The 24,602-nt window shown below is 41.5% G+C and overlaps 1 protein-coding gene across 2 annotated transcripts in view; it reads left to right on the forward strand.

The window, feature by feature from the left end:
• Positions 1-22,996, forward strand: part of LOC121869300 (high-affinity choline transporter 1-like) — a 317,712-nt gene extending 294,716 nt beyond the window's left edge. For both annotated transcript variants that reach the window (XM_042370545.1, XM_042370547.1), the window contains 2 exons: positions 11,498-11,576; positions 22,444-22,996. In XM_042370545.1, the coding sequence (XP_042226479.1) occupies positions 11,498-11,576; positions 22,444-22,660 (296 nt within the window). In that variant the 3' untranslated portion in view covers positions 22,661-22,996. The remainder of the gene's footprint in view (positions 1-11,497; positions 11,577-22,443) is intronic.
• Positions 22,997-24,602: the final 1,606 nt, after the last annotated feature.

Consider the following 24,602-nt stretch of genomic DNA (forward strand, 5'->3'; position numbering starts at 1 on the left):
TCAGTGTTGACCGGTCAGCCCGTCGTATCAACAAGATTTCAGACAAAAAATTTAATTAAATACACAGATAAGTAGGTTATATATATAAAATATATATAAGAAAGCCGCGCGGTCAGCAAGTGTTAGTACATGTATGTGTGTGTGTCCCAGGCAGGCAGAGCGTCTCGCCCCAGCTGTGAGGGGGGGTGGAGGCGGCGCTGTGAGGGAGGGGGGTGGAGATAGGAGTAGCTCAGTCGCTCTCTGTAAACGGTCAGAGGAGGGTGCGCTGAGCTCTACACCCCACAAATGCCCAGAACATGCCGTATACCTTGGAAATCCGTTCGAACAAGGTCACACATGAATGGCACGAAACACACAATGCACTAAACACTTCACAGAAAATCACTGTCACTGACACTGCTCAAAGTTGCGAAATTCTTCGAGGGATGACGCGGGGTTGACCCAAGGCGGGGATCCATCAGCCGGCTTTCCACAAACTTGCACTAATCACTCGTAATAATCCAGTAAAACTACGCACTGCGCCATGTTAGGTATTCTGGGTAATAAGTTCTATATACAGGAGAGAACACAAACACCTGTATAGTTTTGTAGGTTCGGTTTACTGGATAAGAGTATGTACACAGAGGTGGATAGCACTGCTCCCTAGCTAAGGTCCTGGTCAACTACCATAGACGACGTATGGCAAGTGATACATTAGCAGCTTCCATACGTCGCCAGGCACATTAATTAAGCATGTGGGATATGGTAATAACATTGCCACACGCTGCTAGCTAGGCTGAATAAATATAAATGGAGCACATACATAATATACATACATAATACATAATCCAGCATACATAATATACATACAGCTGACATTTGGGATCCCTACTAAGTCTCCGCTGACTTTTTTTCATTCTATCGACGTGAACTATGTCTGCGACATTTGTCGTTGGCTCAAGTACTTGGAATTTGTTTCCCTGTTCTTTCTATCTCATCACGTACGGACCTGTGAATTTAGGCGAGAGTTTTGATATGCGTTCCAGCGCATTTCTCATTTTTTTGTCTCCTATTTCTAGAGTTATAGGCTTAGCTTTATTATGTTGCTTGTAGATCATTTCAGCACGTGAGGTTGCTAAGTGTTTTCGTACTTTACCATGGATACTCGTAAAAACATTGATTTGTTTCTTGGCATAGTCATCCATTTTTGTACACAGGTTCTGGGTTTCCTGCTAGTAGATCATATGGCAAACGTTTATCGGTACCATAAATTATGTAGTAGGACGATTTGCCTGTAAAGCTATTTATAGATCCATTGATGGACGCTGCGACCTGTCGGAGAATCTCAAGAATTTTTCTATTTGTACGCTCGACCAATCCATTTGAAGATGGATGGTAGGCGATTGGGAAAGTTTGTGTGATGTTAAACTCTTGATATATTGCCGTTAAGAGTTGATTCTTAAATTCTGCCTCGTTATCTGAGAGTATCACTCTAGGTGTAGTAAAAGGACAGACAAGATGAGTGACTAATGCATGAGCCACTGTTTCGTCCGACTTGTTCTGCAGTGGTGCTAGTATCACAATTCTAGAGAAGTAGTCATCGCAGACAAGTATGTATCTAGAGCCTTGATGGCAACTGTATCCCATGGACGTTCCGGCGTCGGGTATTCTAAGATTAAAGCGGAATCAATGTCGGTCCTCATAGTTTTCCAATAATACTTTGGTCTAATTTCTGTAAGACATCTGTCTCACCCTGGATGTCCAGCTTGGGGTGAATCATGGAAGAGGGTGAGAATGTATTCCTTTAATTACGTAGGAATAACAATTTGAGAGATTGACTCTTATTGCGTTTTCACTGAGCAATAAAGTATGTCGTTTCGCAGCTCAAACAGTGAGAGTGGTAGAGATAATTTGGGCAAATTTACCTCATCTCCCTATTCTAAGGCATATATAACCTTGAACCATAGCGGATCGTGTAACTGTTCCGCTCTTAACTGTGACAGGATGAACGTAGATATTGGTGTGACAGGAGCTACGTGTCTAGATAGCGAATCAGCTACCATGTTCGCAGGGCCCGGCAAATACTTGAAGTCGGGTGCAAACTCCTGTATGGTTAGATACCAGCGTGCTAATTTCTTCCCATTAAATAGTTCTCTCACGGCTACATGATCTGTGTGGACTATGATCGGATATCCCAAAATTAAATCCCGAAAATTCTTGAGAGCCCGCACTACGGCTAATGCTGAATACTGTGAATAGCCTGTTTCTGCATCGCTGAGGGTGCGACTGGCGTATGCTATTACTCGCTATTTTCCTCGATGATCAGTTTGCATGAGCACTGCCCCTAAACCTAGGCCTGAGGCATCAGTACACATGGTAAATTGTTTCGTGTAGTCCGGAAAGGTCAACACTGGAGCGTTCGTTAAGGCGCTCTTGAAGGCATTAAAACTGTCCTCTTGATCTTTATTCCTTGTGAACTCTACATCCTTTTGAGGAGTTTAGTGAGTGGTGATGCTAACTTTGTTTAACGCGGCGATTAATGAGCCGGTGATGGAAGCGTTGTTTTCTTGAACCGTTGACGCTATCCTAGATCGTGTTGCTAGACGCGCACCTCTTCCTCCAAAGGATGTGTACTTGTCTCCCGTCGATTTTCAATGTCTTGCCTCATACACTGTTTATTCCTACAATCTTTGTGTTGTGGTATGGAGACTGATGTACTATACACCATTTATTCGGAGTGCCTTTAGTGTTTGGAGTCATTCTATTTCCTGTATAATGTCCCTTTGGAGGATTTGGTTTAGCAGGACTATCTGAATTCTTAAAGTTCATCAATAATCCTTTTCTTCGATCCCATCTCTGGCTGGCTGGGTAGTTATCTGCTTGTCCTGCAAACCAGCATTTTTCTGTGTCATGTACTTTACTTTTGCAGACTTTGCAAAAAGGTGACGGTTTGTGGTTGTTCCTTATAGCTGGTGACTAGTGCTACTGACAGAGCACTAGGAGTACATTCCGCCGGTTCAGCAATATCCTCCACATAGTGTAAAGGCTTAGTCCCTACTTTAAATTCTTTCTCTTCTGGCTTTTTTGCGTAAGGGTTCATTTGATGACAAGATAAATTGAAGGATTTCAATATTCCTGTAGAAATTTCTTTTGACAGTTGTCATTGTTATCGAACCAATCTGAAGAATCCATGTAAGATTTGAGGTCTATCTTAGTGAGTCCCGCACAAACCTGTCCGTTCTGTTATCTTAAAAATCCAAGTAAGCGGACCAAGCAGTAAACTCTTGTACCTTAATGTCATATGGAAGTACCTTTACCGTTTTACAGACCGATGCAGTCTGTGGTTTAATAGATCCACCTGTTGCCATTTTTGTTTTGTTAGTTAAACCACTAGTGTTAATAACAGGAGAAGGCCATGGGTAAATGTTACCTGACCTTAATTGTCTACTGTATAAATCCTCAAACTGAGACTCTATGAAATTTTCACAGCTAGCTAAAGAGTCGGTAGGTGTTAACTCTGTTTGGCTAATTTGTGGTAATTCTTCCTCACTAACAACTGCCACTAGTTCCTGTGAATTATTAGATGACTGACTATCACAGTCTGAGTCACTAATTTCCTGTTTCATACCCAAAAATTTTGGAAGAGGGTCCATGTATAGGAATATTTATCACTTCACTCACTGCATAAAACTCACTGCATAAAACTCACTACGTTGCCCACTCATGAAGTAATGAAAGAATATTTATATGAGTTATGAAAATGAAGAGGAAAAAATATTAAATTTATTAAAAAGTATTAAAAAGTACTTTAAGGATGTAAAAGTATAGAATATATATCTACCTTTTGTAAGTAGAGAACGTACTTTCTAAATGTGTTTATTTAATTTTACCTTTGCGCATTTGTGCAAGTAATTTATATTTTATATTAATTACATGTGAAGACTTCTTGAAGTTCACTTGTGTTTGTGTAGTTATAATATAATGATTGTTTGTGATCTACCCGAGTGGAGAGTCTGTATAGCTTTGCGCTGGATATGACGTCAGAAGTCGATGACGTCCTTCACAGGGGGGGATGACTTCACGTCTTACGGCTATTCACCTGGGGGGCTGTACTGGGTCTTGCGGCGATCAGCAAATTCACTCTTCACAAGGTTTACAGTCAAGTTTGCTTGATTCAATTTGTTTAATACTTCTTTGATTATATACAAATTTTCTTCCCAAGTTTTTTAATTCAGTACAATATCATCTATATACACAGAACAACCTTTAACATCATACAATACTTAATTAGCCAATCTTTGGAAAGCACTACCGCTGTTTTTCATACTAAAGGGTAACACTTTATACCGATATAAACCATCCATAGTCACAAATGCAGAAATTTCTTTTGCTCTTTCAACAAATCCATCTTAGTTACAAATTTAGCATCTCTTATCTGATCAATACAATCATCCACTCTTGGAATAGGATATGAGTCAGCTTTGGTTACATTATTTACTTTTCTGTAATCAGTACAAAATCTATATGAAATACCATCAGGTTTAGTCACCAATACATACGGTGAACTCCAAGGACTGTTATTTTCTCATTATCTCTCTCATCGTAGGATTCACTCTATATGGGTGTTGCTAAATGGGTGTTGTATTTTCAACCTCAACATCATGCTGTAATACCTCAGTTCTCCTAGGAACATCAGAAAACAAAGGCCTAAACTTATGTACAATTTGTATGATTTGAGTTCTCTTCTCAGTTCCTAAATGATCAAGTTTCTTTTCTAAATTATTCAACACACCTGAATTATTTAACAGTTTATTTTCACATCTCCCCAATTTCATATCTTCACTTTCATCCATCATCTTTTCATCATCAGGCCTGACACATAGACAATTCACCTTATTGTTCACATAATTTTCTGTAGAGTTTCTATCATAATATGGTTTTTTCATGTTTACATGATACAACTGGTTTGACTTGCATCTTCCTGGAGTATTTACAATATAGTTCAATTCTCCCACTCGCTGGTCAAGGACAAGACAACTTAAATGAAATAAGAGATATGAAAAAAAAGTTGATAAACACTGAACAGAACATTGCACCGCCACAGCGGCTGTTTGGCTAGTACTGTAGGTAAATTAAAAAATTTCAGTAGAAAATGCGGCAGACTAAACCTCGACATATCAGCTTCAAATTTGGCATGGAGTCTTAGATATGTATAAGGAACAATGCCTGAAGAGTGCAGCTTTGAGCAAGATTTCACTGCCCCCTATTATACATACTAATATAAAAATAATCAAGAGACTTTTAAAAGTCTTTACTATAAGCTTGGAATTTCGACTCTAAATAAAAACGGGACACAATGGAAACTAAATACAATGGGTAACTGAAACAAATATTGAGGGAAAGGGGAGATGCCAGTAACATCCCCTTCCCAAAAGAGGAATGAATCAGCCGCAGGATGACTCATGACTAACTGGAATACGGGACGGTGCATCAGCCACGACATTCAACTTTCCTTTCACATGTTTAATAATCAAATCATAATCATGTAACAATAGATTCCTCCTTGTCAAACGTTGGCTTACATTTTTTCATCTTGTGCAAATATACAAGGGAATTGTGACACGTAAACACTTGGATCGGTAGACCGACCCCTCAAATAAACATCAAAATGGTTCAAACTTAAAATCAATGCCAATGTTTCTTTCTCAATTGTCCTATAGAAACTTCTTTGAATAATAACAAATAGGATACTCAACATCATCTTTCTCTTGCATTAAAATTCCACCAACTTCATAATCACTAGCATCTACATACAACTTAAATGGTTTATCATAATCTGGAGTAGAAAGTATGGATGCACTAATAAGTATCTATTTCAATTTTTTAAAAGCTTCATCACAATGAACACTCCACACAAATTTGACTTTCATTGACAACAGATTGGTTAAGGGTAAAGCAATGGGTGAAAAGTACTTACAGAACCTACAATAATACCCACTCATAACCAGAAATCTTAATAATTCTCTTCTATTTGTAGGTGCAGGAAATTTCACAATACTTTCCACCTTCGCATTAATTGGTTTGACACTTCCCTGACCAACAACATAACCTAGATATTCTACAGTTGCTTTAGCAAATTCACTCTTCACAAGGTTTACAGTCAAGTTTGCTTGATTCAATTTGTTTAATACTTCTTTGATTATATACAAATTTTCTTCCCAAGTTTTTTAATGCAGTACAATATCATCTATATACACAGAACAACCTTTAACATCATACAATACTTAATTAGCCAATCTTTGGAAAGCACTACCGCTGTTTTTCATACTAAAGGGTAACACTTTATACCGATATAAACCATCCATAGTCACAAATGCAGAAATTTCTTTTGCTCTTTCAACAAATCCATCTTAGTTACAAATTTAGCATCTCTTATCTGATCAATACAATCATCCACTCTTGGAATAGGATATGAGTCAGCTTTGGTTACATTATTTACTTTTCTGTAATCAGTACAAAATCTATATGAAATACCATCAGGTTTAGTCACCAATACATACGGTGAACTCCAAGGACTGTTATTTTCTCATTATCTCTCTCATCGTAGGATTCACTCTATATGGGTGTTGCTAAATGGGTGTTGTATTTTCAACCTCAACATCATGCTGTAATACCTCAGTTCTCCTAGGAACATCAGAAAACAAAGGCCTAAACTTATGTACAATTTGTATGATTTGAGTTCTCTTCTCAGTTCCTAAATGATCAAGTTTCTTTTCTAAATTATTCAACACACCTGAATTATTTAACAGTTTATTTTCACATCTCCCCAATTTCATATCTTCACTTTCATCCATCATCTTTTCATCATCAGGCCTGACACATAGACAATTCACCTTATTGTTCACATAATTTTCTGTAGAGTTTCTATCATAATATGGTTTTTTCATGTTTACATGATACAACTGGTTTGACTTGCATCTTCCTGGAGTATTTACAATATAGTTCAATTCTCCCACTCTTTTTCCAATCACCCGGCATGTGGCAATAATACCAATACTTGGTCACCAGGTTTGAACTCTCTGCTCCTATACTTCTTGTCATACAACCTTTTCATATCTTCCTGAGTCTCTTTCAAATTTTCTGCAGCAATCTCTCTCGCCCTAAACAATCTTTTTTTTGAAATCTGATACATACTTCAATAACCCATGAGAATCACTTTTCCCAATCCACTTCTCCTTCTGCATACTTAATGGGCCTCTCACTTCATGTCCATATATCAACTCAAATGGGCTAAAGCCTGTAGACTCCTGTACAGCATCTCGAATGGCAAACAACACTAAAGGCACACCTCCATCCCAATCTACAGACAATTCCTCACAATACATTCTTAAAGTATTTTTTAAAGTCTGGTGGAACCTCTCCACAGCTCCTTGGCTTTGCAGGCTATAAGCACTTGACAAATTTTGCGTTATATGTAATCCCTTTAATATTTTTTTTAACATTGCTAAAGTGAAATTACTTCCCGGGTCTGAATGAATAATTTCAGGCAGGTCTACCCAGGAGAAATATCTCACTAACTCTCTTACAATATTTTTAGAATATATGCTACGTAATGGTACAGCTTCTGGAAATCTGGTAGAGACACACATTATTGTCAACAAATAATTATTTCCCTTCCGTGTTTTAGGCCAAAGACCTTCACAATCAATTACAATTCTGTTAAAAGGTTTACAAAATGCAGGAATTGGCTTCAATGGTGCCGGTTGTATAATCTGGTTGGCTTTGCCCACTTTCTGATATATCTCACAAGTTTTGCAGTACTCAGATACATTTTTCTTTATATTATGCCAATAAAAATGAGTTAGTAGCCTGCCAGTCGCCTTCCTGACTCCCAAATGTCCAGACAAACAAGAATCATGGGATAAGGCAATAACATGTTCCCTATATGCCTTTGGAATAACAATCTGCTTCCTAACTTCCCAAGGATCCTCTTTCTCATTAACACACCACTTTGTACACAAAATCCAATTGATACATCACTCTCACCCCCATTTCTCTTAGCTTCACTCCAACATTCCCTCAAACTCTCGTCACTTCTATAACACTACTAATTCCTCCTTGTCCACAACAAAATCTGGTAGTACATAAATTTTTGCTTCTACAGTATTATTATTTTCCAACTCTACTGTATTATCTGTGGTCATAACATCCTCTTTACCAAATATATCACCCATTCTCAAATCATCATCAAACTCTTCTCTTCTCTTTGACATTGCCCTGGTCACAACACAAGCTGGGTACACAATTTCATTATATTGTATATCATCATCATCAGGTTTACACTTCTTTGAATCATCCAACACATCTTGATTTTTCACAACATGGTTCACCTCTACAGTAGCCTCTACATCAAATGGATTTTCACACATAACACTGCCCTGCATAGTTTTTGAGGTTTGTGTATTATTAAGCTTTTCTGGGTGTATTTTGCATGCTGATCTCAAAAATGTTATCCATTTTGCTCAATCAGGTCAGAATTTTGTGCTATAGCATTTTAAGCGGAGATTCAGGTAAAATATTGGCATTTTTCGCTCAAAATGGGGTCCTCATATTCGTTCATTAAAAAAATCATCCGAGACATTGGCAAGCCTCACAGAAAAGATTTCGGTCAGTTTTAATGCCCTTACGATGCATTTAAATACACCCACGTGCTCGCCGGCCATTTAAATGTCCGCCGTGACGCAAAGGAAAAGAGTATATGTCCGTGTTTTTTTACATATATTTTTTCACAATTAAATTTCTTTTTCATCTGGTGGTACATGGCATGTTTCCTCTGTCTGTGGGATAGTCGAGCAGACAAGCAGCACTACATGCAATGTGACTGGCCTGCAAGAAGTGGACTTACTCCAGGTTCTCACAATGTTGTTGCCCATGCTCTGGTGAATCCGCAGAACATTCTTCTTCCGCCACTGCACATCAAGCTCGGTCTGTTCAAAAACTTTGTAAAGGCACTGGACAAAAAAAGCCAGGCTTTCAATTTTCTGAAAGAAAAATTTCCAAAAGTCAGTGAGGCAAAGCTGAATGCAGGAATTTTTGATGGCCCTCAGATCAGAGAGCTTTTCAAAGATCCCAAGTTTGATTGCAGCATGGATGTAAATGAGAAGAAAGCCTGGCATGCCTTTAAGTCTATTGTCTCCAATTTTCTTGGCAACTACAGAAGTCCAGAGTATGAACGAGTTGTTGAGGACCTACTTCTGAGCTACAAAGTTCTTGGTGCACGCATGTCCATCAAGATGCACTTCCTCAGCTCCCACTTGGACTACTTTCCAGAGAACTGTGGTGATGTGAGTGAGGAACAAGGAGAACGCTTCCATCAAGATATCCGTGTAATGGAGGAGCGGTACCAGGGTCGCTGGGATATCAACATGCTCGCCGACTACTGTTGGTGTCTGAAACGGGACGCCCCAGACACCAACCACCAAAGAAATTCTCTGCGACAGCCATTTATGCATGTCTAACTGTAAAGGCATCTATGTAGTTGACATATTTTGGTCCTATGTGTTGTGGTTACATTTCTTATGATATATTTTGCATAAAAATTTTGACATCATATTTAAGAATTTCGATTTTTTCCTAATTCCCATAGCATAAAAATCTGACCTGATTGGGCAAAATGAATGGCATTTTTGGAATCAGCACGCAAAATACATACAGAATCAGCTAAGAAACCCCGCACCTCATGAATTTTTTTTTCAAATGCAGCCCAGTGATAGGCTCTTGGACCACCTTGTCGCCAGCCAAATAATTACCCAATAACATCTGTACTCCAGTTACAGGAAGTTTAACACTTACCCCAACTTTTACAATACCACTCAAAAATCCACTCTCAAGATTTACATTATGTAATGGGACAGTCATCCCTGAACCAAACCTCTTAAATTCACTTCTTCACTCTAATAACCGCTTCTGTTAACAGAGAGATTAAATGTTAAAACACAGATCCTTACCTTATTTCTGGCTAACAATCTCCTGACAGCTGACAGGTGTTTATTTTAATACCACTGCTCCCATTAAAACTGGTTCAATCAAAACACAGCTTTAAACGACACAACAAAATATATTTAACAACAAAATATAATGAATATGTGCTCTCCATCCATGCACATACAAAAAGGTCACAAATTAGTTCACTCAGAATAATGTTATCTCCACCAAATACAATGCTCTCTCACTTCTACAATATTCTTTAGACTATAATTAATATATTACACTTTAGTTAACACCATAATTATCCATGATTGCCCAGATAATAATAGATAAATATGCGCCACAGAAGCTTGACCCTGCTCTCCTCTTCAACCAAGCTACAGAGAGAGCGTCACCAAAACCAAAAACGTTCCAATACTTATTGTTTCATCAACATATAATTTCTAATTCTTGCTCCACTTCACACCTGCTTCTTACAGTCTTTCATAACTATACAAAAAATCAAAATACATTTTACACGGCTTACATATTGAAACAAATACTATTATACATATTAATTTAAAGATAATCAAGACTTTTTAAAAGTCTTTACTATAACTGGTGGTAGGTAGTAGGCAGCTACCAAACAGGGAGGTCCTCCCGCCTGGGAAGATATTGGAAGCATAATGTATTGTCTAACGGTAGACCCTGCTGCCATATAGCATCACGAAAATTGTGACCAAGTCCCAGGTTGCTGATCTGACTTTCTGCCTCATATTCACACAATTGCAGGGTCTCAGTTGTTTCTCTTACTATTGACATTATTATTATTATTACTATTATTATTATTATTATTATTATTATTATTATTATTATTATTATTGTCATTATTATTATTATTATTATTATTATTATTATTATTTTATTTTCAATTTTGTATTTTTTTTTATAAATTTTATTTACTATGAATTAATATTATAATTATTTATATTACTATTATTAGTAGTAGTAGTAGTAATATTAAATTTTCGCCCCCCAGTCCCCGATGTGGGTCAGTGACTTGTGCCCAGGTGGGTTTAATCCCCGTAAAAAAACAAAAACAAAAAAAACAAAAAAAACAATAATAGCTTGGAATTTCGACTCTAAGGAAAGACGGGACACAGTAGACACTAAATACAATGGGTAACTGAAACAAATATTGGGGGAAAGGGGAGATGACCGTAACTCTAGAGACACGTGGACGAGACAGTGGTCTTAACCTCTTTACAATACATTTTGGGCTCAGCCATAATCAACTGCTACTTGGAATCTGAGTTTCTTCCTTGTGTGTTAAGACAGATAGACCAACCAACCACCTCTCTTTATTTCGTTAGCTCGTTTGTTTACCATCACATTTGATATTTCACTTTAAATAGTTGAGCATTGTTTTTTTTATATCAATGTGAAAATCAGTGTTAAATGAAAATAAGTATGATAACTAAATCAACATTTGTGTATGTTATGTATGTATGTGACTTTGGTTTCTTTTGCATAAACATGAGTTGTGTTGCAGGCGGCGAGGATGTACTTGGTGTCCCTGTCGTCATCCAATATCCCTACTTCAAGAACGGCACCCAATACTTCCCCTTCAGGTAAGTCGTCACACCCTGTGTCGATACTTCACCTTTGTACAGTAGTCAAAAAGTCCAGTAGTTGCCATTCAGGTAGTTCATCGGAGCTCGTATCTAGCAGGGCTGGAGAAAATCAGGGTTAAAAAATAAATAAAAAAAGTTCTGGGCATATGGGTTTTTGAGTGATTTTTTTTTAAATGGGGTTTTGGTTCGTCCATTTTTATTTAAATATAAATAATATGCATAACGAATTGGTATTGCTATTATTCCATACACTCTTGTTTTAAAGAACTATTTGGGACTCTTTGAGTATCTCACTTCTTGCCATGAGTCGTTACAATCCACATACCCCAACACCTTGATCATCTACCTAGGGGGTTACAATGTACAGTTGCGTCCACTCCTGCGTTTACCTCTTAACGTTGCCAATCCTCTCTCTCCCTGAGGTCTTAATCCCAAATTCACAAACTTGAATTAGAAGCATTCGCTAGTGAGCGGAAGGAAGAGCGGAGGGATGTGTCGGGTTAGGTGTCATTTTGTGGCGAGGAAACGGGATTCAGATTCAGATTTGCCCCCGAGGGGGCTAGTTTATTGGGCACCCCCTTACATCCTGTGCAAGGTGAAGCGCAGAAGCGTTTACAGCGCCCAACAGGGAAGTATGAAAAGTTCATACTTGCCTTTATGACTCGTACATTAAGGGCGTAAAAGCCTGAAGGGTAATAGGTTTTGTCAAGTTACATAAAGTGAGAGAATGATGAGTGTGTGGGGGGAGGAAACTTCCCGGTACATTTCATCTGTTTATAGCAAAGTGTGGCAGGTCCCTAATAATGTCAATTGCCAGGCCTGTCACTAGGAGGAGGGATATCTGGTCAGGGAGGGAAGAGGTGTTGGTAACAGCTGGAGATCTGTAGGAGGAGGTCATAGGGCAAGTGAGGATGTAGTGAGAGAGGGTGTGAGAGTCGGGTTGGCCACAAAGTATACAAACAGTGCGGCCAGGCTCAGGGTTGCCAATGTACTCACATAGGTACCTGTACCCTAGGCGCAGTCTCATGTATATAATCTGTTGAGATCGAGTCTGGGATTGATACTCTTTGTAGTGGCGGTTGTCGTCACCGGTTACAGCGTCATAGTGGCATAGTGTGACGCTACCCCGTTGTTTCAGGTGTGTCCAATTTTCGTCGAATGCCCCTCGTTGTGTGGCGTGTATGCGAGATTTGAGATGATTCAGGGAGAGGGCGAGAGTGGCTTCAGTATCTTCTTCTTGTGTAGCTTCTTTGGCAAGACGATCAACAGTGTCACAGGCAGTTATTCCTACATGTGACGGGATCCAAAGAAACTTGACACGGATGTCATCAGTTTGTTCTAGCCCGGCAACGGCGGCTAGGGTGTGTTGGGCGGCAGGGGAGGAGGGGGAGGGTAATTTGAGCCTCGCTAGCGCAGAAGTGCTGTCACTGATTATAAGGAGGTTCCGGCGTTCAGTGCGAGCATAGGTCGCCCCCTCATGAATGCCCGCGAGGATGGCTATGCTTTCAGCATCAGTGGAGGAGGCCCAGTCGTGGACCCTGATTTTCCTGCAGGCCTGGCGCTCAGGAATCCACACAGCTGCCCCAGCGCTGCCCAGCGTGGTAACAGACCCATCACAGTAGACGAGGATAGGAGGGTGGGAGGTCTTTAGAGAGGAAGCGACATCATTAATCTGCTCAAGGCAGTTAAGTTTGAGCATATACCTCAGTTGGGTGGATTTACGACCAGGGAAGGTGTGGACGACAACATCAACACGGGAAGTCGGCAGTGAGGAGCGGATAAATTATTGCCAGAGGTCGGTGTGTAGAGTGATAACGCAGGATGTCGGCAGCAGTGTGGACGGTCGGTGTTGAGAGAAAGAAAAAATAATAGGGACGAGCCGGCATGAGAGGTGTTAAGATGTGAGTTCAGTGAGCGCGACCGGGGAATCAGTTTGCTCACTTCGAAAAGTTTAACTTTCGAGATGGCGATGAGCAGTGGTGGATACAAACGGGAAGCAGGATCAGTTCACGCTGCGCGGCTTCTGTTGGTGGTCATAAGACGGCCGAGGATGAGCCTCATCAGCTCTGTTTTTGGATTTCTCTATGCTTTCTCGTGGAGGCAACTACAAGACAGGAGGAAACATCTATGACAACTCTGACGATGGCAATGCATAAGGACGTAGGACCTGACAAGGCTCGCTGAGACCGTGGTGAGGGTTGGGCCTCATTCGTTGGCGGCACTGGGGAGATGACGTGGGCAGCGACAGCGGGAGGTGGTGGCTCCTGGTGAAGTGAAGCTCCTTTAGGTAGACCAAGAGTACCTGTAGGTGCGCACTTCGATCGTCTTGTCCTTGCAGAGTCAGTGGTGTCTGACGCCGGAAGCGTGGTGGAACTTAGACTTTGGTAATGACCAGTGAGATGGGCGGTGTTTGACAGGTCCGGGCAGACATTAGGTATAGGTTGTTCATGTTCTTTCTGGTAATTTGGAGGAGAATATCTGTCAGCAACATGATGTGACAATCTAGAAGACCGCGCTCAGCAAAGATGTCGTTAGACGGCAGATGGGTTCATGAACATTAAAGTGTGGGGCTGGTACACCTCCCTTAGGCGTGCCAAGATCCAAGGTCTGATCGTAGAGTAGTAGCCATGAAAACGGACACAGGCCTCGTGCGGAAGTTAATTCAGCAATCCACGTGAGGTTGCCCTTCACATCCATGAGTGGGCCCTCGGATCCTTCACTGTTGGCTTTATCAAAAGCACCCTTGAAGTCGACGAAGGAGGTTTGGCGGAACCTTGCAATAAAGCGATGCAGTGGTAGTCTTTCTTTCGGGCAAATGCAAAGGTCCAGGGGTGCAGGTGGGCTTCAATTTTCCAGTGGAGGCGGTGACGTATCATGCGCTCCATCATCTTTGAGAAGCAGGAGATGAGGGATATTGGACGATAGTCATCTTGTCTGCTTGGTTTAGGGACTGGGATGGTGGTGGCAATCTTCCATAAGTGAGGCAGCTGACCAGTATCAAAAGAGAGGTTAAATAGACAGAGGAGGGGGTTATCAGAGGTGGCAATAAGGGCATTTAACACATCATATGTGACGCCGTCATCACCAGGGGCGGTGGACCGACCACGCTTAACAGCATTTAGTAGTTCACACTGTGTGAAAGGCACGTCAGTGTCTGCAGATAGGTCTTGGTACTCGAAGATGCGCTGTCGGCGTTGTGGTTGCAGTGCGAGGGTGAGGTCTCGTACAGCGGGTGGTAGCGCATCAATGGAGGCGGCCTCCTGCCACGTCTGGGAGAGCGCCTCAGCTCGGGCAGCTGGTCTGGGGTGGAGAGCGGGTCTAGCGTTGGTGCCCTGGGCACGGTTAACGGTGCGCCATATATCACCTATAGATGTAAACTGGTCAATAGAAGAAGCAAAATCAAACCACTGCTTCTCTCGTGCGAGAGTGATGGCAGACTGGAGCTCTTTATTTGTGCGCATGAGGAAGCGTAGAAAGTCAGGGGAGCTGGGAGATTTCTTCCACTGGTCGACTGCTAGTCGGTGCCATACTCGGATCGACTTAACATGAAGGTCACGGTTAACGTTCCACTGACTCCTGGGCTGGCGGTTAGGGCGGCGGTGTTTTGGGACAGGGCGGAGGAGGTCAGTGCATTGTTTGGACAGATCAAGGTAGAGTTGGTCTGCAGTGGTGATAGTGTAACCCTAAAACCATTCAGCAATGGTAATGATGAAGGCAGGTATGTTGGCAGGGGGTAGGCTGAGCCTAGGGCCCTTGGGTGGAACGGGTATTCTCACGTACTGGAGGGTAGTGTGGATAGGGAAATGGTCACTGTGGGAGGAGTGGAGGATGCGGGTGGAGTGTGGGCGGTAAGGGTCAGAGTAGAGAGCTATGTAGTCAAGTTTCCCTCCCCCGATGTGGATGGGTGATAGAGGGCAGAGAGGACGTACAGGGTCAAAGCCAACAGTACTAAGGGTTTCATAGACTTCAGGAGTCTGACACTTGATAAAGTTCCGGTTCTTACCTTGTCGAAATTGAATGTTGGGACCATGCTGTCTCCAGTACTTCATCATCCAATTAAACCGATCCTCGACGGATTTTAATAAATCCTTGGGAAAGTGGAGATTCAGTTTACTTGTTTGTTTGGCAGAAGGCAGGGTGATAAGGTCCATGGCATGGTGTTCCCACTGTAGCTAGTGTTTCCCATAGAAACATTACCGTCACTGTCATAATCACTGGGGTCTGACTCTTGAAGGGTGTTGGATTCAGTCAAGACCTGCTGTGTTTTATTCCCAGTTGAATTCTTTCTGCTTCCTCATGATCTCATCACTGTCATTTCCTTCACTTTTCTTCGCCGACTCTTGCCTCCTCTTCTTTTCTTTCTTACTAATCACCTCTTGAAAATTGTCTATCACTTCTATTGTTGTTGGCCGCGGATCGTCTGCTTCTGATTCGCTACTTGAAAGCTTCAGGTCGTCTTCTAAGTTGTTCAGTAGGGCAATCTTTTTTTCTTTAGCCAAAGCCTTCATAGGTTTCTGCCCACCACTCTCCCCAGGCATTGTGAAATGCTTGTGTTCGGTCACAGGCGAGATGGAGAGGCAACAACGTCACTACCACGTCATACAACGTCACGCTCTTCGCACTGCGCAGATGCGAAAATGACCGACCAGAAAGTCCAGGCAGAAAGTCCAGATATTTTATCTAAAATATTGTCTAAGTCCAGCAACTATAAATTTCACAAGCGACACTGTGCTTACAACTGGGCTCCACTGTAGTTCTCTAAACAGACTGTAGGTAGTCGTCTCACTAAATTCCCAATTGCAGGGAGAGCTCACTCACAACCTTCGTTGACGTTTCACTGTGCGCATGTCGAATGGGCCGCTCTATTAACTATTCTCTTCTGCCCACTGCAACTCACACCGGCAACACCCTGGTGACAGCATAGCCGCCTTCCAGCAACGCTGTTGCCTGCAGCTCTGGTTTATGCTAGCCTTTTCAGCAGATGACAATCGACCCCCTAAAAAAAAAAAAGACAGCACTATCCTTGTAAAGGCCTGGCCTGTGGTATATAAATCCATTGCCAGCCTAATCAGGATCTTATAAAAAGGAAAGTAAAAAACCATGGGTTTCCAAGGGGTAACAAACAACCGTTAGAGATTGACATCTCTTTACTACGAAAATAATCACAATAATTTAACTCTGACACCACTCACACAAATATTAAATAAGCAGCACTGGATTCAAACAATTACTTGAAACAAAACAATCAATACAACAAAGTACAGGTATTTTCTACGGCTGTAGATGAATCTTCCTCCTAACCAGCACAGTGGAATGTTCTGGTAAAGCGGTGATCCACTCTCGGGTGGAAGGACCAGGGCAGCTTCCTCACTTGGCGCCGGCGTTAGTGGGCGATGTCTTGCCACACAGGAGAGTCTCCAGAGCAAGGATGGTGGATCGGGCGTGGAGTAAGTGGCCATCACGTGGCAGCCGTGGTAGTAGCTGGAGTAGGTGACCGGAGTTGACAGCCGAATAGTGAAGGACTGGGGAATCAGCCCATGAGCCCCAGGAACCTCAGATGAGTACACAACCAGAGTTGGAATCGAACAGTGGGGGAAGTGCAGCTGTGGTCAAGGCTGGATAGTGTCTGGTGTGCGAAGAGGCTGCAGTGACCTTCTCACCTCCGTCTACCCCCCTAGTGGGACCGCGAACACGCAAACGAGCGGCGGACAACCATCCCGCTTGTTACAGCCGTTACAGTCCTCATGTACTGGGAGGAAAAAATTAGGACTACCCTTCCAGTCTGCACCATCCAACTCACAACCTCAACCCAGTAAATTTCAACTCTCCCACAGCTATCTTTCAAGATACCCTGGTGACAGTAAAACCCATCCTCAGCCATCAAACTCCCCTTTTTGCCTGGTCCTTTCTACTGGAGGACTCACTCTGAAGCGCTCTCACGTCTGCAGCTCCGGACACTGCAATGATCGACTCATTCCACGCCTCTGGCCATACAACCATTCTCAACGCTCAGCTGTCTCGACACCATAACTACAATCCATCACACATCCCTGACATAGCCATCTCTTGTATGCTCTCCATCCCAACCTATGACTCCTCCATAACTCATCTTTTTCGAGCCCCCGCCATGCTTGCTAATTTCACTCTCGGCAGCCTGTCTGCTTCTCGTCATCATGCCCACCTGTGGAGGAGGATCCTCAGCTTCTCTCTCTGGCTCATCCACCACCGGGTTTCCTAAGGGCCTCAGGGGTGGAGCAGCCTTCAAATTGCTCCGGTGTTCCACCCTCGCGGCCACATCTTCCCAACCACTCGGCTCAATGCTGTACAGGCCTGGCCTAGAGTTGAAGACCTCGACAATGTGCCACCTCATGTTGAACCAGTGATTCTGCATCTTGCATCTCCCTATCCTGGCATTATTCCTCAAGAAAACCTCCTGGCCTACTTCCCAGTCACTCTCTTGAGCCCTGAGCCACAGGTGAGTGACTGAAAGGTGGAGACAGCCCTTCTGAAGCGTACAGCTTGGCGTCAGTTACTAAGGAAGTCTGTAAGCCATGGCATAAGACTTCTTCGAAACCCGAGGTCGATAACTTTGTTGATGATTAAATTGTGGTCGGCTAGGTCGAATGCCTTGGTGAAGTCAATGAAGGCGACAGCTACAGATGTTTTTCGTTTCTCCAGATGGCGGTATATGTAGTCGAAAAAGCTGACAAGACTGTGAGTGGTGGAGGAAGTTTTCATATTACCAAATTCCTGAGGATCTACGGCGCCTGCAATATCAGCACAGGCCCAGTCAAACACAAAACTTTCACAGATTAAGCTGGGTATTGGGGTGATTGCAATTGGTCGTAGCTGATTTAAGGATTGTGGGCTGGTTAACTTGGGCACTGGTGACACATACATATGAAGTCTTCCAGTCAGCTGGGCATCTGGCTTGACTGAGGGAAGCATTGATGATGTGTGTGTGTGTGTGTGTGCGTGTGAAATGCGTAAATTACTGTACAATAACTGTGTGACCTAATGAATGAAGTGTTTAGTCTAAGTCCAGCCACAGGAAGCATATGAACCTTATTTATCATTTTGAATAAACATCCATGAATATCTTATAAGGTAGAATCAGTGTCAAGATAATTGTGGAATAATGAATATATTTTATAATTTATTGGAAAGGTATTGAGAGGTAAATAAATATTTGGCAAAGATGTATGAAGTGTTATATATATATATATATATATATATATATATATATATATATATATTTCATTAGCCCAATAAAGCACGCGGACTTCTACATACAATCAACACCTCAACCCGCCAGGATTCGAACCCACGGCCCACAAGCCTATGACTGTGACCGGGGAACTCTAACCGCTGTACCACCAGGATACTAATAGCAGTCCTAGACTTTGTTATATTTCACACAAAGCAAAATCAACGAGCTTATGGCGCCGTGAACATCTATATATATATATATATATGCAAGTAAATCACTGTAGGTGCGCGTGATCTAGGTATATGCTGATAACCACAAGGAAAGAAGAAAACACGAAGTTCCCAAGCGCTTTCGTGTAATTCACATCTGAAGATGTGAATTACATATATATATATATATATATATATATATATATATATATATATATATATATATATATATATATATATATATATATATATATATATATATATATATATATATATATATATATATTGTCTGAGTTTGTTAGAAATAATATATCTTTTATGAATCAGAAGCTGCAAAATAGGTACCTGTTGTAAGTCGAAAGTTGCGAATTCATATTCAGGGAGTTGTTGGAGCTTCCAATAACTTGATGACATAAACCACTAACTCTTCAGGCTTCTACGCCCTTAACTCATGAGACATAAAGGCAAGCATGAACTTAGCATGCTTCCCTGTTGGGCGCTGTAAACGCTTCTGCGCTTCTTACACAAGGATGTAGGGGAGTGCCCAATAAATAAATACAAAAAAAAAAAAAAATAAAGCCAGTTATAATATGCTTCAAAAAGAAATACAAAATGTGAGGAAATAAAAACCCACATGATAACTGAGAGCTATTCGCCCCCCTTCTGAGTCCTTACCTTGCCAACTCGATATTAGTATATTCTGTCTTTGACTGTCTATCTGTCTCTCTCTCCCACCCCTTTCCTCCCTGCCAGTCTGTCTGTTTCCCATGCAGTTAGTAGAACACCAAAATGACCACTTCAATGTTTTCCCTTCTCCACACAGCCGTGCGACGCTGGTGAAAGGAAACCGCATGCTATTATTGTGTAAGTTGAGTTTATTACACAGTGTCTGCCCTCTAACTTACGTAAAATTATATTATGCAATGTTCACATTGTAAAGATAATTAATTCCTTCATGAAACACTCAAGATTAAGTGTGGAAAATATATTATTGAAATTTGATGTAAGACCTTAGGCAGCCCTGATTGTAATTGCGTTCCTAATTCATTAATATAATTTTCCTCGCTATTTAGGCAAATTTTAACATTGGGGGGAGGGGGGTCAACGGGGCACGAGGGTCAAAGATTAAATTGCTGTGAAGTTTGGTTAAGTTGGTTGACTATATTTCGATAACTAACCAATTACCCCCAAAATAAACATCAACACTTTGTTTGGGAAAAATTTTACCTATAAAATACCTTCTTTTTTCGCATAATAAAATGTAATATTTCCTCAATTCCCTCTCAAATATCTTGAACTTAAACATACAAAAGTGAAAAGTACATAACCATAGCTTTATCTCTAATTAAACAAGCGGCAACATCTACTTGTAGAAGTCCTCCACAAGTAGATGTTATCATTTCTTAAACATACAAAAGTGAAAAGTACATAACCATAGCTTTATCTCTAATTAAACAGGCGGCAACATCTACTTGTAGAAGCCCTCCACAAGTAGATGTTATCATTTCTTAAACATACAAAAGTGAAAAGTACATAACCATAGCTTTATCTCTAATTAAACAGGCGGCAACATCTACTTGTAGAAGCCCTCCACAAGTAGATGTTATCATGCTGAAAATTTAAATAGTTGACAATCTTTGAATATATATGAAAATAAATCTCTATCACAAAACAGAAACAAATTTCCTGTCAGTTTTTAATCTCAATATATCAATATTTAGGGAACCTGCCATAGAGCGGGTATCGTCTCCTCATGAACTGTTCCAAGATTCCGATATGAGACCCGATCCACCAGGAACGCCTTCGGTCCTCTCAATCAGAGTACCATCCTCATATCTGAGGATAGGCGACCACAGTCTTCCACTCTTCCACTCTAAACGTTCTCGGGCTGTTAAGATGGTGAAGAAGGAGGAATTTATTTGTTGAAACAGGTTTCCTAGCAGGTGCCAACTATGTGAAAATCTTTGGCTTATAACAGCATATAACGTCAAAGATAATGTGGTATTTATTACCATAGGTCAAGTGATATTTGGTGTCAATTGTTATGTGAGTGTTGTGTTTCTGAATACCGACACACCACGATGTGGTCGGTGTTACGTTTTAAATGCAGGAAAGTGGCTTTCTTACCGTAGAACTCGGATACCTTCACACTGGTTACTCACCCAAGAGATTATGGTGTATCACTACGTAGAATTTTGCTCTGCTTCCGGCATTCAACGCGTTATGTACTTGATAAATGATGATTTAATGAATTCCACTAACTTCCAACATCCATCTAAGTTATTGGTTATACTTTGTCATAACCAATCAGTCATTACCCTTGGTAATAATAATAATAGAGGGATCACAGATACGGGCAGATGATTGCACTTACGTTTAATTGGCACAATTCCATACACTGGACTTATAATTTGCATGGATAGGTCAGTCACTCACATTCACGCCACAGTACCGTAAGTTATAAGGGGGAGTTTGTCAACCTGGTGAATTTATCGTTTAGATCTATTAGGCCGGCCTGGAGTGCTCTTGTAGCAAACAGGCCCTCACCAGTGATCACTTCCTTTACAGGATGTGTTAACTTGTCGCTGGACTTAACAAATATCTCGGGGATTTGCACACACCGACCCGTAGCACTGGTAGGACTGTATGGCCCCTGATCTTAAGTCCGCGGAGCAGGAGGTCTTCTCTAACCCAAGGTCTAAAGCCCACTGGCTAAATTGGGTTTTTTTTTGAGGCGTGAAGTGAAGAACAGTACACCACTGTCTCACTGGCCTGCCCCCCCTACATGTCCCAGTTATGGCTGGCCGGTTACCTTATCTCTACCGTAAACAAACATTTGGGATGGGTTGTGCGGGAGGCCCAACGCAACCCATGACAGTCGGGTTGTGCACTGACTGTAAATGTGACCAACAGGCTGACGTAATGGTAGGCTAATAAGAAAATCAAGCAAATATGAAAATTATTTTATTTTTAGACTTGTTAGCTGAATGGTGGTTGGCTTACAGAGATTATAATCAACATATGTTCTTACGTCACTTTTGAGATGATTAATCAATATATTACGTATTTTTTCTTGTAAATTACAGAATATGACTTCTGAAGCATTTGCTCAGATAACCTTTGATGTCAAATATCACATGACCTATGGTAATACATGCCACATTATCTTTGACATCGTATGATGTTACTGGCTATAGATCTTCAGATAATTCGGGCTATTATGTGCCTACTAGAAAACCAGTTTTAACAAATAATTTCTGCCTTCTTCACCACCTTAACCTGAAGCTTTTCCATCTCTACTTCTCCATGGTGTGTTTACACTAATTAGTAAATGTGTTAAGTAAAACTATATACCTCTTTTTGATTATTGGTGGCCCGTATGAAGGGGGAGTTTTTATACTGACTTATTTAACCCGGTATTCTTTTTTCTTTTTTTTTCCACCAGGACACTGTCTATGTTGGTAACTTTGATGACGCTCCTGCTGGTGTCGTGGATCACGCAGCGCTTATACCAAGCTGGCAGTTTCCCAGACTTCCTTCATGTGTTCACGGAGGAGAGCCGGCAAATAGTTCACTCTGTTGATGAGAAAACCCGCAATGGGATCGAGAACCCCGCACTTGATGTGACTGCCAATGTCACCGTCGAAATGAAAACACTTTAGATCCCATGTATCTTCTAGTTAGGATTTATAAAACTCCTTTTTCTCTATTTTTATATCATTTAACGACTGGTTGAGATAATTTTTCCCCTTACGGGCTCATGCTGGCTACATATGAGCTCATAAACATCTTGTATCAAATATGGTCTTACTGTAAATCTCATGAGGGGAACGTTATAACTAGGACTAGGCCAATTAACATACCAACACATCATGTATAATTTGAGAGCATAATATTCAAGTAACTTCATTATAGGTAGGTAGTAGGCAGCTAACAAACAGGGAGGTACTACCACCTGGGAAGATATTGGAAGCATAATGTGTTGTCTAATGGCAGACCCTGCTGTTATATGGCATCACGAAAATTGTGACCAAGTCCCAGGTTGCTGATCTATCTTTCTGCCTCATTTACACACAATTGCAGGGTCTCAACTGTCTCTCTTACTATTGACAACACCACAAATAAAACCTTTTCAAGTCTCCAACTACAACCGCTATAACTACTTCCGTTCTAAGGGAAGTGTATGCGCCTACTGCAACACACGTACACCTATAGCCCGACTCTCGGATCTTGAATCTCCCCTGTATGATGTCATCTGGCTCAAAATATCTCCACCAACTGTGACTATTTTTCTTTGTTTCCTATACTGTTCTCTCAACTCTACCAACTATTTCGAACTCTTTGACTATCTCACTTCTTGCCATGAGTCATTGCTATCCACACACCCCAACACCGAGATCCTCTACCTAGGGGATTTCAATGTACATCACAGAGAGTGGCTTGGCTCTGCAAGGGATGACCCAGGTGGAGCTGAGGCACTCTCTTTTTCCTTACTTAATGATTTGGAACAAATAATCAAACACCCTACACGCGTTCCTGATCGACACGATCAACTTGCTAACATTCTTGATCTTTGTTTTACCTCTAACCCCTCACACTATTCATACTCAATTTTTGCTCCCTTAGGGTCTTTTGATCACAACCTTATTTCTATTAAATCAAACTGGGCACGACCACCTCCCCCACCCCCCTCTAAACGTCAACTATGGCACTATCGGAGGGCAAGCTGGCAATCCTTGCGAGAATTCTTCACCGACTTTCCTTGGGATGAATGTTGCTTTTCCACTCGGGATGCCTCGGTATGTGCTGACAGCATTGCTGGGGTTATACAGGGCGGTATGAGTGCATTTATCCCATCTTCTACCAAAACTTGCAGGGTGAGAGATAGGGCATATCGAGCTATGAAACTATCTCCTTCTCCTATTACCCACACCTCTTTCATTACTTCTAGGAATCGTTGTAAGGCTATTCTTCGTAGGGCCAAGCGGAATTTTATTAAAAGAAAGACCGCTGTCCTGACTAATTCTTCCTCTAGTAAATCCTTCTAATCCTTAACTAAAAACATCTGTAACAACTTCTGCACGCCTTCTTTTCCTCCCCTCTTCCGTCCCAATAACTCTATAGCCAACTCCCCCTGACAAAGCCAACCTCTTTGGCACCTTATTCTCCTCTAATTCCACCTTAGACGATTCCCACTCTATCTTTCCTAGCCCTGCACCTCCTACTGAACCTATGCACTTTCCTATAATCTCCACTCGCAGGGTTGCCGGTGTGTTATCCAGGATGGATGTGAGTAAGGCGCATGGACCGGACGGAATACCCCCTCGTGTTCTGAAGGAGTGTGCTGAAGCCCTGGCCCCTGTGCTTGCTCGCCTCTTTCGCCTTTGCCTCAAAACCCAAACTTTTCCTTTTTCTAGGAAGCATGCCTTGGTTCAGCCCATCCCGAAGAAGGGTGACCATTCTAATCCCTCTAACTATCGCCCCATTGCCCTAACTTCATCCCTCGCTAAGATTTTCGAAACTATCTTGAACTCCCATTTTCTCCGTCACCTTGAACGCCTTTCCCTTTTGTCGGATCAACAGTATGGCTTTCGCCAGGCGAGA

The sequence above is a fragment of the Homarus americanus genome, unplaced genomic scaffold (assembly GCF_018991925.1).
Source record: "Homarus americanus isolate GMGI-L3 unplaced genomic scaffold, GMGI_Hamer_2.0 scaffold36734, whole genome shotgun sequence".
Lineage (NCBI taxonomy): Eukaryota > Metazoa > Arthropoda > Malacostraca > Decapoda > Nephropidae > Homarus > Homarus americanus.